At 38.7% G+C, this 15,447-nt stretch overlaps 1 protein-coding gene across 1 annotated transcript in view; it reads right to left on the minus strand.

The window, feature by feature from the left end:
- Positions 1–2,949: 2,949 nt before the first annotated feature.
- The window catches only part of CDHR3 (cadherin related family member 3), an 84,888-nt gene continuing 72,390 nt past the window's right edge, over positions 2,950–15,447 (minus strand). The window contains exons 12-17 of the mRNA XM_042467078.1: positions 12,881–13,125; positions 9,908–10,089; positions 8,607–8,620; positions 6,969–7,000; positions 5,270–5,318; positions 2,950–4,881 (exon numbers count right to left, since the gene is read on the minus strand). Of these exons, the coding sequence (XP_042323012.1) occupies positions 4,520–4,881; positions 5,270–5,318; positions 6,969–7,000; positions 8,607–8,620; positions 9,908–10,089; positions 12,881–13,125 (884 nt within the window). The 3' untranslated portion in view covers positions 2,950–4,519. The remainder of the gene's footprint in view (positions 4,882–5,269; positions 5,319–6,968; positions 7,001–8,606; positions 8,621–9,907; positions 10,090–12,880; positions 13,126–15,447) is intronic.

Raw genomic sequence — 15,447 nt, forward strand, 5'->3', positions numbered from 1 at the left:
GATTACATTATCCAATGACTGTGCTAATTGGCAGCATGGGTTGGATGTCGTAGAAGTTATGATCCCACATATTTGGAAGAAATTGAGTTGGAGGGGCATAAAATATTGGTCAGTTCATCCATGTTCAGCAGCTTTCTCAGTTTACCCAGCCATTTTTTGTCAGAATTGTTGAAGCAACGTATGGTTGGTACAAAATAGAACCCTGAAGCATTCTGGAAAAGATATGTGGGGGCACTGTAAGACAAAGGCCACAATGATGAACAGTGGTCCCTAGCACCAGTGTCTAGGTGTGACTTGGCCAGAGTTACTGTCCCCAGTACCCTACCCTGCAGATCCATGGTTGGTGGCACTGAAAACCAGCAAGTTATCTAGAACTAGTAGGACCATGCTCCTCTCACCACTCCCTGGAGTAATTTTTACAGCAGTGAGTAAAGCACCATCAGTAGTCCCATATCCTGGATGAAAATCTGATTAAAATGAGGCCAGATAATCAACACCATCAAATGTGTCTGAGCTACAGCACTACAACTTTTTCAGTCAAGAATGCTATATTTGAAACTGGTCTGAAAACAGTTCTCTAATTGGGACTGCATTGGCATGTTTTACTTCCACACCTTCTAAAGTTTTTCTGATGCAAAAGCATGATGTCTTGAGAAATTCAGTGTCTTCTGCCTAACAAATGGGCTTGTGGCCTCACAAAGGATTGAGGCATACTGGATTGCAAAGGAAGCATCTTTTTGTGTTGTAAATGGATGTTAAATTTCCTGGACTTTGAGAATCTCCCAATAGCCAGAAGGCAAGAAGGAGAAGGTATTAGCCTGCAAGAGATATCCCTCCATACCATCTGAACTGAGAACAAAAACAGCAAAATACAGGCCTCTGTCATCTTCAATCTTTTTCTCATGCATGGTTTTTAACACTTTGCCTGATGAAGAAGTCAGTGCAGCTTTGAAAGCTTGCAACATGTATGTTGTGCATTTTGGTTGGTCCCATCGCTGTTTGCTGGATTTTTGATGTAATTGGATTTACTACTGGTTAAAGCATAGTATTCTTTAAAGGTATTATTGCTGACTTTTTATGCAAGGACATATAGCCCTCCAAAGCAAAGAGGCATTGGTCTTTTCTTTGAAACAAGGCTGCAATCTTACCTTGGCCAAGTAAGTCAAACATCTAAATGCACATTATTTTAGATATAAGTGCTTTAAAAAATAAGAGTCCACTGTTGGCAAGTACAATCTTAAAAGAGGTACCCCTAGTATTTTCTTACAGAAGAACTTGTCTTCTAAAATGATGCTTCCTATGACATGTACATGGACAAATCAAACATGTATCATATTCAACAATATTTCAATGCACTCCTTTGCTGTGGCACTATTTTTATATCATTGAGAACTTGGTGAGGCCTGAATAACATTGTTCTTCCAAATGGGATTGATTTATGGGGTCTACACAGGTATATATATTTGAACCCTATGCTTTTGAATTTCTATGTGCTACCCTGGGAGAATTTGTCCAAGGTTTTCCTTCAGAATGCTGATGACATATGGCTATTTTTAATACTACTGTATATGATAGCTAGAGTTTAAAATGTATGCCACTGTTCTTTGCATTTTTAAAAATGAATTGGTTGATTTATTGATTTTATGACTCTTGCTTCATTAGGGACATTTTCTCTCACCTTAGAAATGTTATATGGACATTTGTGGAAAGGCAGGGCAATGTTTTCCCAAGTAACTCACAAGCATTGTTACAGAGGTGTCAGTTTAAATACAGGCAGAAAGATAACATTTTGTGACTAAGATATGCAGCTGTGTTTTATGGATCTGGTGTAGCTATGGGCATTTCAAAACTCATAAAAAAAGACTGAAGTGACAATACGAGTTCCGGTGGCAACGGTACTTCTTGTTTAAAAAGCCACCCATGCAGAAACTAGATGTATTTTATTTACTCTAAACCAATGGAAACAATGGCACTGTGGGATTCTAAAAGGCAAGCTTGCATCATTCATGTTTCCCAGCCTTTCACCACTATAACAACTGCCGAGTTACTGTAAACTCTAGACATGTCAGGGCTGACACCTGGTTATGAATAACTTTTTCTTATCTCTGTTACTATGTGATTTTCTTGTAAGTGGGAAATAAAAATTGTTAGTTCAATGATGTGTTGATGTAACTGACTTAATTAAGTCATACATTAACTCCTATGCAATGGCCGTTAAGAAAAATCTGTGTCCCAAACCAGTGAGCTTACAAGCAAGGTTCCAAAAGCATGCTTCTTTTCCCACAGGATTGTATGACATTTACACATCTTGCAGACTGAACTTTGTTCCTCAGGGTCATGTTCCATTCCTGGGCAATGAGCAACTGCCATGTAGTGTCGGTGCTTTATAAATCAGAGATGGTGAACCTTTGGCCCACAATTCCACTAATCTCATATGGAAGCCCTCTGAGAACTGGAGTCCAAAACATTTAAAGGGCTCCTAATTCCCTGCCATTGATATAAACAAAGTATTTGCAATAACATAGTTTCCAGGTCTGAGGAATCTTTTGGATTTATTTTCTGCCCACTGGAGACGAGGGAAAAGCCATTCCCTGCAATTTATGATTTTCAAGCTCAGCAAAGGAGAGGAAGCTGGAAAATGCTTATTGTTCCTGTGGTAATCTCTGTTAGGAAGATTCCCCACGCATTTTTGATACTAGACGAATTGTAGCTATATATTATTTCATAACAAGTTTATTATTTATTTATTTATTTATACCCCGCTCTTCAGCCAAGGCTATCAGAGCGGCTTACAATTTGTTAAGGTAGTTTCATGAATGTTAATTGCCACAATTAGAAAATACTGTTTGACCTACAAGGAGATCTATTTTAAAAGATGAGATAACAAGGTAAAATGCAATCTCACCCATCATGATCTGATGCAGAGGAATTTTGTCCATGGATCTCATGTGATGTTGCTGTGGGCATTTAATTAATCAAACAAAAAGGACAGTGCAACTCTATACAGGTCACTTCAACAGCCAGTTCCAAATGAATTCTTTGGAAATAAGACCATATGTTACAAGATACAGCATTGCAGCCTAAACAAATTTAACTGAACTTAGTCAAACAAGAAACAAAAAATGCAGAATGTATTTAAGGGCAAAGGTATGTTCATATAAAAATACAAAATGTATATGAAGTACAGTACATCATCTTAATTGTACAGTGCTGTCATAATCACTTCATTTAGTTGCTACAGACTTTATTTTACAATTCACAACAAAAGAGCAATCTGAGATGCTAAACATGCAAATAAACCTTATTGTAGGTGTTTTATTATTACTTCACTATATGTATAATATCTGGAACTGGCAGTTTGCTGATTTGGAAGGGAAAAAAACCCACTGAAAACATAATGGTTAAGAGGCAACTGTGCACCTTGGAATCCAGCCATTCAGGGACGTAGCCAGAATTTTAGGAAGGGGGAGTCCAGACTAAGTGCCACCATTATAATGGGGCTTGGGTGCGGCAGAGCAGCACCACACACCATTCATTTTTCTAATGGAAGGGGGGGGTCCGGACCCCAAGGACCCCCACCTTGGCTACATCCCTGAGCCATTGCAAACTTGAGCTTTTCTTCCATTCCCACTGCAGTGTCAAAAGCCTAGGGTTTCCTGGACACACAGAGTAAATTCATAGAATTAATGGGAGTGCAGGAGATAAGGCGATCGACAGTCCTTGCAGAAACTGGTCCTCCATCCATCTTAATTGCTACCATCCTGGCTTTGGAGGGAGAGAAAGACCGGCAGTATCTGCTGGACTTGATCCACTTCTGCACTGCCATTCCCCTTTCCTTTTGTGTCATATCTTTTTAGATTGCAAGCCTGATGACTGGGAATAGTCAAATTAGCAATCTGTAAATCGCTCTGAGAACCTTTGTGGCTAAAGAACAGGGTACAAATACTCTAAATAGAAAAATAAAAATCTAACAGGTGTACTCCTTTGGAGTTGGACCATTGTTTTTGAGTTTTATTAACCCCCTATAGATCATGTTTTAAAACTACACAATCACAAATTTCCTCGCCTATGATTCAACAACATACTACAGTTGACCCTCTATAGCCACAGATTGTTCATCCATGGATTCAACCATCCATGGTTTGAAAATATTTTTAAAATATATAAATTCCAAAACGCAAATGGTAAATTGGGATGCTGGGTATCCCTATGGATCCACCCTTACTTTAAAGATGCTAGGCGAACCTCCCCAGACACATCACTTGTTCACCCACAACAAAGTCATGTCCAGTTTTCTTTCTGCAGCTTGGGACTTGATTTACAGAGTTGTGAATGCCAAAAACTGTTAGGAAGATATAGGCAACATTCATAACCCCACTGTACTTCTGAAGCCACCGGGGAATGGCTGTGCTCTAAATATTCTAATTAGGACTGTTATGCAGGAAAGGCTGTTAGTAGCATCTGCATTATTTGTTTCCTATTTGGAGTAGCAGTAGAAGTGTCTTTTCAAACCTATATTTTATGACTGATTTTCATATTTGGGATATACTTTAGGAGAGGGACTGGGTGACTTGCTTCTGATGGGTGAGGAAGATCCCTTGCCTGTACGTTCTTCTTCGGGCATCTGTAACTTTGAGTTATTCTTTTGTTTTGAAGTCTCAGTCTTTTTCTCTAAGGGCTTTGGTTCTACATGATTTTGTTCTCCCAACTTCCCATGACCAGCTTCCTTTCTGTTTAAGTTCCGTTGACCACTATTTGCAGGTTCGGTAGGTACTGTTTTCTGTGGAACTAGTTCCTTTGCTTCCGGCTTGGAAGGCACACTGGGATCTTTCCACTTTCGAGCCCCAGACTTTGAATTATATTCATACCATTTGCCAGTGACTGTGACAAAAACAAAAACCAAATACAGTAATTCAGTTGGTCCTTTTTATAGATGAAGGGATAACATTATTGTTAGTTCATCTAGCAGTGAAGCCAATCAGAAATCTCTAGATAATTTAAGGAAAATAGCCAGAGTTGTTAATAATCTTTATACTCTGGTGTACTGTATTTGGAGCATGGCTTTAGCATGGCTTCTGGCCTCTTTGGACGCATGCGTCATTTAAACAGCACACTCCCAAAGTGACCCAAAATAGCTTTATTTTGGCCTGTCCAGGCCCTTAGTTATGCAGACCTAAGAAAGTAACTGGTGCAGAATATTGGCAAAACTCAATTTCAAACCAGACTTTTTTAAACTTATTCTCCCCACCTCAATTAGTATAAATAGTACCTGGGTCTTTTGCTTCCCCATCAAATACGGGGTTTATGTTGGTCATCTCCTAAGAAGAAAAATGAAACATTAAATCAACCCCATGAGCTGGAGAAGTGCTTAGGAACAAAGGGGCTGACCTTTATGAAAGAACGGATCTCTAGAGCCCACCTGCTGCATCTAGTAAGGTATATTTAATTAGAACTGAGACCTGCTTTGAGTGCTGTAGCTCAATACTCAAGAGCGGATTAAACATCTCACACGTCTGGTATTCCGAGTCACATCAAATATGTAATCAGGATAAATTATCTATAACAGAAGGAAGTTTTGGGAGTTTCTTGACAAACGTGCTGGTATTGTGCATTGAGTCTGTGCATTGTTATAATAAGCACTTTCAGGATTTTCCCATCTGAAAGCAAACACTTTACACTTCCTCTTAATCTGCCCTTACTCTTGAGAGGAACAACAAGTGTTGCAGGTCAGTTTTCCACTTGGGAGAGGGGCAAAGTACAAACAAACCCAGCTAATTTTCAGCCACTGGCTGAATGAGTTCCTTCCAGCTGTTTCCCCCCCAATCTCTGTTTGGTTAAGGGAGTAAGAGGAAAGTGTTGTCTGACATGATCCTTGAACTGTTGAAATATGCAGGCAACCTCCATGTTTCTGTTTTTAAAATTATTAGATTAGTTATGGATATATAGAGGGAAAAATAGCTAGCTAGTGCACACACACACACACACACACCCAATTTACTTTCTCAATTACCTACTTAAAGAGGACTCTTACCCTTATTTGCATGAACAAAGTTCAATTGGGATATTCACCAGATGTCAAATTTTCATAGGGAATAATCTCTATTTTTAACCCTAAAATGTGGAAAATCTTAGCTCTAGATAAGCATGTGCAACCCCAGGACTAGTGCAATGGTGGGAGGAAGTTTAAACCTCTGTTTTTAATATAACATTCAGGGATCGTTTGCAAGGATTATAAAGGGGGGAAACTCCATAGGCACCAATGATTTTTTTTAAAACTGCCACAAGGAGGACTGACACATTTTAAATAAATAAATAGAAAATATAAAACAGATAAAGGGAAGGTTACACTTCCTCCATGATGCACATGCTTCCTGATCTATGTCAGTGTCATGCACACTTATTTTGAGTTTTAGGAGGGATCCTGTGCCACACAATGCATTCTTTACCCTAGATTTAGGGCCTAGAGTAAGAAAAAAAAGTACATGAAGAGGCTGCCTCCATATCTGATGAAAAAAGGATGCAGTTTTGACCAGGTATTTGCCGTGTTCATTATGATCCTTTGTATTGTCTTAAATCTATCCATCACTATGTTTTAATTAACTTTCCCACAAGTTTCATTTGAGAATAAAGTTTTAGCCGAAAGCATTACCACATTGAGGCAAGTGGCTGTGCCCTTGCTGAGGAAGGAAGAAAGCTGTGATGCTTCTACACTCTCTTACTGTTCTGATGGGTTTATATTTTGAAACTGGATAAAAAACATGTAGAATAAAAAGCTTCTCTAAAATCAGGAAAAGTTCCACTCTGAGATTAAGAGGAAAGGAAAGACAGAAGAACAAGAAAAATGGCAAGAAACTCACCAGATAACAACTGGGTAACAGAGCATACATACCCAGAGTAAATGCCTGGCATAAAACTATCCCATTGTAAGCAATGCTTCTTTTTAATTTGTATATTTTTGTTTTCCTTACCCATACTACTTCTTTCTTAGCTTTCTTCTTTTCTGTAAAGAGAAAAATACAACATTATAGCTTTCTTTTCCTAATTTCTAACTTGATTTAACATAGACCTGTAACTTATGGTCATCGTGCAAACAAAAGTTAACCATTTCTAAGGAACTGGAAGTACTCAACTCTAGCCTAGATGAAATAATTGAGACTTGTTTAGCTTTGGCTGAAATGTACCCAGTATAACACAAACACAACCGGAGTGTTTGAAATCACTTGATGCTCAGAAGGACACCAAATAACTGAAATGACTGAAAAACAAGTATACAAGGACTGCCCATACAATTTATTCTACTTAGGCTGATCTCTCTTGGTTCTAGAGAGCAAGAAACATCCCAACTATTTTTCTAGCTTCTATACTTTTATAATTAGCAGAAACACAGTCCAGCTTCCTGAGCACGGCTCTGAGAATTGGAATTATGTTTATTGTTGCTATCTTCCATAAAGCAATGATCAGTAGTGGGTGAGATTCTTCCTGCAGGAGGACAGGATCCAACAGAATCAGAAAAGGGCATTTCTCCTGACTGTAAACTACCCATTTACACCCCAAAACTGGTTCTGGAGGGCATTCTGACATGCCTTCTAAAGTGTCATTCTAATTAAAGTCTTTGGAGAGTACTTAGAAACTTGAGGCAATGGAGAATGCAGAAGCAACTTTTGTAACTTCTATGGTTATACAGAGGATGCACTCTGGGTATTATTGAAAGAAGAGTTTCCTCCTAAATATACTTATCTAGATGCTACATTTGTATTCTATCACCTCACCTTGCATGGCTGTGAATATAAGAGATTGAGAAGGGTAGTCCCAAACATCTACAGGTCAAAAGGTTTTCCCTTCCCACTCTAAAGACATATTTTTAACTCCCTTTTCCATGCCCCCCCCCCCCCCCCGTGAGCATTGTAACTTTACAGAGAGATTCACTTGGTGCCTACATTTTGGTCTTTGGGGGCATCACACAGAGACACTTTATTCTATCAGGCTCTTTGACGTTCAGATTTAAGTGCTTTAAAGATCCTTGCCCTGCTGTTGTTCTGTGCTGTTGAATTTTCTGTGAGTGTTTGAGTTTGTTTTAGAATTTATGTTGTTTTATTATGTTCATGTATATTTATTATTTTAAAGTTCATGAATCACCCTAGAAAGTTTGGACATTAGCAGAAAGAGAGAGAAAGAGAGAGAGAGAGAGAAAGAAAGAAAGAAAGAAAGAAAGAAAGATTACATCATTTTAGGAATGAAAGATAATGTAGTGTCCATGACTGCATCCACATCAAAATGTGAAGGGGAGCACATATGTGGATGCATTTTGTTCTTGTTGCCTTTCATTTCCTGCACTAATATATGGAAGCATGAATTAGAGCACAAAATAAAGCAGGAAGAAGCACCAGAAATATTTGTTATCACCTATCTAATCTTGTCTAATTTTGTTAAAATTATAACATTCTATCTGGGCATAGATTGTAATCCGAGTGCCATATAGTCCCCCCCCCCCTTTATCTCAAAGAAACATGGATTAGCTGAATGGCATCTAAAAGACATACACACATTTTCATTTAAATCTCTGAGACTGTTTATGATTAATATTGAAACTAAGGGAAAATACATACCTGGAATTTGTATCCTGTTTTCAAGAATGAAAAATATTAATGTTATTAATATATTTGAGCACTTGCAGTCTGTTATAAATAAATAAGAAAACATGAATGTTATTACTATATTTGAGCTGTCCTTTGACAGTGTAAAACATAAATAAGGTTTGAATCCAATACTGAAGATTGTCAAATGGAAATAGTTAATCCAGGTTTTTCAAAGTGGGCATTTGCTTATGCTCAGCTAATGGAAACCACAGCATAGCCACCTGGCACTTATGGTAAAGCTGCCTTGAATCCCATTTTGGAAGAAAGCCAAGCAATTTATTTAAAACATGAAACAAATAGATTCCATTACCCATGTGAGATCAGAAGCTGCATCTGTACTGCAGAAATATTACAGGTTGGAACCACTTTAACTACAGTTTGACACCACGGAGTTTATCAGACAAGGAAACTGGAGTATAATCCAATGGCAATCTGAATGAATCATGGGGTTTAACTTTATTGCGTGATAACCCACTACACGCAATTGGGCAATGGGAAGTCAGTCCGAACGCAATCATGTGGTTTCATGTTATTGTGTGATAGACTGCCACATGCAATTCAGGCATGGCATGCTATTTTCAGCAATGGAAGCCACTTTGAACGCAATGCGCATTCACGTAATTGCACTAAACTAGCAACTTTAAGTGAATGCGTTCTGGCCCCACTTTCTTTTCATTCGAATTTAAGAAAAATTCCTCCCATTTGATAAACTGGCACATTAACTACTCTAGAAATCTACTTTAGATGACCCAGGGAAGATGTAACAGTAACATTGATTTATAATAGATTCTTAATGAGAGTGGTCCAGAACAAGCAGGGCATGTTGGTGTGGACTATACAGTTGGCCCTCTACATTTGTGGCTTTGACTTTTGCGGATTGTTATTTGCGGTTTTGATTCATATCTTCTCCCTAGACTTCTTGGTCCTCCAGCACGACTCTCCAGAGGTTGACCATAGAGTATGCTGGTGAATGTAGACGTTCCTAGAGAAAACACTTCTGTAGGCATTTGTAGGTCTCCAAAAAGATTCTGTGATCAACTTCTTGGTGACCATAAAGTTCCACTGGAGGACCTGGAGATTCCTAGAGCAGTGTTCTCTCAGGTGAAAATAATAAGAATTTGTTTTATTTGCAGCTTTTCAGCATTTATAGGGGTCCTTCACCCCTAACCCCTGTGAATGTGGAGGGACCATTGTATATGTTAAGACATTTTTAAACATCTCATAGTAGAAAGAAATGCTACGGAGTGTGTTGTGGATTTTTAGTTACTTACAATGGTTTTTTATCAGCTTTGGGCTTGGGTGGACAGTGGCTCTGGATGTATCTTGCCAGCAAAAAGGTTAGATACCCAAGAAGTCCAAGGAGAAGCAAGCTGCCAAGGACAATTACAAATGGCACATACCACGCTGATGCAGAATATACATTGGCTCTTCTGGTCACAATAGTAACACCAGGCTTGTAAGATAAAATTTGAAAAGATCTTTCAAAAAGTAATTGAATGTTCTTTAATGACTATGCCTGCAAAAACAATGGAAGGTTAGTATCTCAGTTGTAAGTAACTTTTATTCTGATAAAGGATATATTTACAAATCTGGCTTTATCTTGACATGACTGATAGTTTTTATGATATTTGGCTGCCATTTATTGAATATGGTAACAAAAATATAGGAATTATCTGCCTATTTGAGTCTCATGTTAACTTATGGAACAATATAAGCTCCAACACAGTTTGACATGGAAATGTCTTCCTCAGCTGCTCTACTTTTTGTACAGATTGGCTGTTGTTTATAGCCTATCTTTTGTCTTGTCTGTATGCTTACTCTGCTGTTAATAATTTTTTTTGAAAAGAAAGGAACCAGCTTCATCTTAGCTGAACAACTGTGAATAAATTACCACAATCCGATATCTGAGTTGTATAGCGCATCTCCATATGTGGAGTCACACACTGATTGTGTTGAATGGCAATGTTGCACAAACAAATGCACAGCTACATACACAAAAAATGCACATCTGCATATACAGTGGCATCATATGTGTAACTCTGTTTCCACGAGCTTGAACTGAATGCAGACATTGCACACTTGACAGGTCTATTTGCTTCCACAGGGAAACTTACACATGCATAAGACACGACAGGGTTCTCCTGTTGTGTGTCCCGCTAAATGTAGCAGTAACTAGCTGCCCAATCCTAGTACTTAGGGAGACCAGGCCCATGTTAATGTGATGATTCAGGGATTCTGCACCTTTCCCAGTGGAATGTCAGTAAATCATGCCAACAGAGCTGCACCACTCCTTTTATTAACTTTGCTTGCCTCTTGGCTGTTTTGTGTAGGGGGGGTATGCTGGTAGCTGGATTTGATCCAGACCCTTCCGATTATTATTATTAGTATTAGTATTCCTTACCCATCTCTCCTCATGGATCGAGGTGGGGAACAGCAACAATTAACAGACAGACAACATCAGTTAAAAGACATCAGTTAAAATACACATCAATTTAAAAGGACAAATAAGATGTATACATATTAAAACAATCAAAACAATCTACATTTAAAATTCATTTAAAATTCACAATTTAAAAATCATCTGGATAAGCCTGCTGGAAGAGACTGGTCTTACTGTACACTGTACCAACTCAAAGCATGGAATGAGACATGTTGTCTAAAAATGCTCATATAATATGAATCAGTTATACTCTTGAAACAGGCCCACCCAAAATGTAAGCTATCAAATAAATAAACAACAAGGCCATTCCAAGTACGCAAAATAATATTGGAGGAAAACCAAATGTCTGTTTGGTTCTTATTGCAGCAAGTGTTCGAACCTTTCTCTCTCTATTAATTAATGTATTTTGCATACAATCTTCTTGGCTATTGTTTTCCTGCATCATGACCCATATACCTCAAAAACTCATCTCCTTCTCCTTGCTGCAATACGACTATAACTGTATAAGGAGAGTATATAATCTTTTTCTTTTGCTGTTTGGAAGTTCCTGACATAATGCTACAGCTTCCTGGCACCTCTGGGTTGAATCCCCCTTGATCCTTGCTTATTAACCTACTCATGTAGCTGTGAGAGGCGGCAATGGTGGTGGTAAGGGCAGGAGCGGTGGCTCTGGCTTCTTCTGCTGCCAGTCAGACGTTGCTTTTGAGGACATGCAGCCAGTGAGGAAACTGCAGTGCTGAAGAGGTAGTTTCATTCACTGCATGATCAATTTAAAAAGGCACACCAGAGGGCTGTAAAGAGCCAGTGTGGTGTAGTGCTTTGATTGCAGAACCTCTGGATGAGCAGGGTTTGAATTCTCAGTTAGTCATAGCAACCTGCTAGGTGATCTTGGACAAGTCACACTCTGTCAACATAAAAGGAAGGCAATGGCACCCCCCTGCTCTCTGAACACATCTTGCCAGGAACCCCCTATGATAAATTTGCCTTAGAGTCATACAGTGGTGTCACTAGGGGGTTGCGGGGCCTGCAAACTGTACCAGGGGACACCCTAAGGTAGGGTGACACCACTGCTCCCCAAACATAATAAATCTTATTATAATTAATTATCTTTTTAATTGATTTTTATTTGGGGGTTTTGTGATTGGGAGGAGGGTCGTGATATCTATTTTTTTTTTAATCCTGATTGTAATTTTAACTGTTTGATGTTTTAATAGCTGTTGTAATCCGCCTTGATTCCCTATTGAGAAAAGGCAGAAAGGAAATAAATATCATCATCATCATCATCATCATCTGCCTTTGGGCAGAAACAAGCTATGGCAGTAACTTGTTCACTTTAAAATTATGAAGAGATGGTGTGAGTAGGGTGAGTTTTAGTAGGAGGAGAAAGGAGAAGCCCCTTTGGAAACAAAGACACACAATAACAACAAATTTCACTACATACACATGGGATATACGTGTTGTGTGCTAGGCAATTATGTTGCTTCCTATGAGGCAGTATAAATTAGTACAAAGTGTGAAAAACAAGAGCCTGTGTGGCGTAGTGGTTCGAGTAATGGATTAATACTCTGAGAGATTAGGGTACAAATCCCTGTCTGCCATGAAAAACCTTGGCCAAGACACACTCTGTCAGGCTAAGAGGAAGACAATAACTCATCTCTTCTGAATAAATCTTACCAAGAAATATTTAGTAATGAGTGATTACAGTAGTTGGAATGCAGATACAATCTAGCCATCATGTCTAGACTGACTGTTAGTACACAAACCTCAATCTGCACTTTAATGGCTAGCATTTTAGCAAACTTACTGTGGTTGGGATTATGGTAGTCGGGTTTGGAATTACTTTGATGGTTAAGGTTACTGTGCCGGTTTCAATGATAGTTGTAGCTCTGTTAGCAGCTGATAGTAAATTATCATCTGTTATGAATACTAACAGTCTGTAGTCCCAAACTCTATCCAGGCCTCCCTCATAATCAAATGGCAATGCAAGCATCAGTCGGGAGACGTTGGAGCCAGCACTTGGTGAAAAGGTGAAGTGGTTATTCACGTTACCTAAGAGCAAAGCCAAAGAAAATATAGCAGATAAGAATATGTATGAAATTCAAGGGAAATACCCTAAATACCCAAAAATACCAAATCCCATCTGGTCTTAGAAGCTAAGCAGGATCAGCCCTGGATAATGCTTGGATGGAAGACCACCAACAAGTACCAGGTGCTGTAGGCTATTATTTCAGAAGATGTAACTGGCAAAACCACCTCTGAAGATTCCTTACCTAAGAAAATCCTATGAGATTCATGGACTTGCCATATGTTGACAAGTGACTTGAAGGCTCATGCAGACATATCTACCAATGTGATGAACTGATCTGGGCATATTCATAAAACAACCATTTTATATCATGGTCCATCTCCCCCTCCCCTTCAGCATTTTCTTACAGGGCTGAATTGACTACCACAGCGATACAAAAAAGGGAACATAAAAGGATTTAAAATTACTGAACCAGAAATAGTTTCAAGTAAGCCTTTGTGTCCTTTGAGGAAATGTTTTTGCAAAGGGTTTCTGATGAAATTAGGCACTTTTGAAATATATGCAACAAAGTCTGGGAGTGAGCATACTAATGAGCTTTTGAGGTTGAGACTGACTAACTGACTCGCACATTGCTACACATGGACAGGACCACTATATAAGTTTCTAAAATAGTTTGATGTTGTTGTTAACTGCCTTTGCATCAATTTCAACCCATGGCGACCCCCTGTCCTCCACTGCTCTGCTTAGTTCCTGCAAATTCATACTCATGATCTCTTTAATAGAGACCATCCATCTAGCATGTGGCCTTCCTCTCTTTCTGGTTTCCTCCACCTTTCCTAGCATTAGGATTTTTTTTTTCAATGATTCATGTCTTCTTGTGATGGGTCTGAAGTATGACAGCCTCAGTTTTGTCATCTTGGCTTCCATAGAGATTTCTGGCTTTATCTTCTCTTTGTCTTTTTGGGCTGTCCACAGGATCCTCAGTACTCTTCTCCAGCACCCCATGTCAACTGAATTGATTTTCTTCCTATCTTCTTTCTTAATTGTCCAGCTCTCACATCCATTCATAGTAATAGGAAATACAATGGCTTGTATGATTCTAACTTTTTGCTGAGTTGAATATCTCTGCATTTTAGGATCTTTTCTAATGTTTTCATAGCTGCCCTCCTAATTCTTAATCTTCTTCTGATTTCCTGGCTGCAGTCCCCTTTCCTATCAATGTTTGATTCCAGGTATGAGAACACTCTTACTACTTCTATTTCCTCATTGCCTAGTTTGAATTTGTGTAAGTTCTCCAGGTTCATTATTTTTGTTTTCTTTATGTTCTGCCTTTGCGCTTTCTTCTTGGAGTTTCCTTAGTTGTTGTTCCATGTCTGGGAGGTTTTCTACTAGTATTATGGTATCATCAGCATATCACAGATTGTTGATATTCTTTCATCCTATTTTCTCTCCTCTTTCTTCTATGTCTAAGCCTGCTTTTCTTACAATATGTTCTGCATACAAGTTGAACAGGTAGGGTGATAAGATGCAGCCCTTTGCCAATTAGAAACCAGTCTGTTTCTCTGTATTCTGTTCTTATAGTAGCCTCTTGTCCCAAGTACGGATTCCTTATCAAGGCTATCAGATGTGTTGGCACAGGCATGTTTTTAAGAGTGTTTCATAGCCTTTCATGATCTATGCAGTCAAAGGCTTTGCTATAGTCTATAAAGCACATACTGGTTTTTATTTTGGGGGGGGATTCTTTAGTGCACTACATTTGCCATCATATGTTTGCAGTGTGGTCCCTAGTGCCTCTTCCTTGCTGAGGAAGACAATGACAAACTCCCTTAGAACAAATCTTGCTTTAAAAAACCCTGTGAAAGTGTTACTTTGGGGTCTCCATAAGTCAGAAACAACTTGAAGGCACACAACAACAAAGTCCAAAACAGATGGTGGGCCAAATTTTTTCCCCAATTGTGTTTTAGGGCAAGGTTGATAATAATGCAAAATCTTGTCTTTTCAGGAAGCTCGGCAGCAATTATTGATCATTGAGTAAAAGAGCTCTAAAAGCTAAAAAACATGTTTTTCAAATTACTCCTTCAGAGTAACATAAACAAAGTGTCAGACCAATTATTGTTCAAAAATGAAGTCGTAAACCACATGATTCACTAGATGAACTGAGGATTACTTCATTCCAGTATATATTCAGCTTTAGTAAAGAGCAACTGAGGACACACTAAAAATCAAAGGTCCAAAAGCAAACTACCTGAATTAATAGAATAACGGAATGATCTGGGACTTGTAATACTGAAATCATTGATGTTGGTTCCATATGCTAGGTCCACTGGAACCTCCAGCAGATATGA

This window comes from Sceloporus undulatus, chromosome 5, assembly GCF_019175285.1.
Source record: "Sceloporus undulatus isolate JIND9_A2432 ecotype Alabama chromosome 5, SceUnd_v1.1, whole genome shotgun sequence".
Lineage (NCBI taxonomy): Eukaryota > Metazoa > Chordata > Lepidosauria > Squamata > Phrynosomatidae > Sceloporus > Sceloporus undulatus.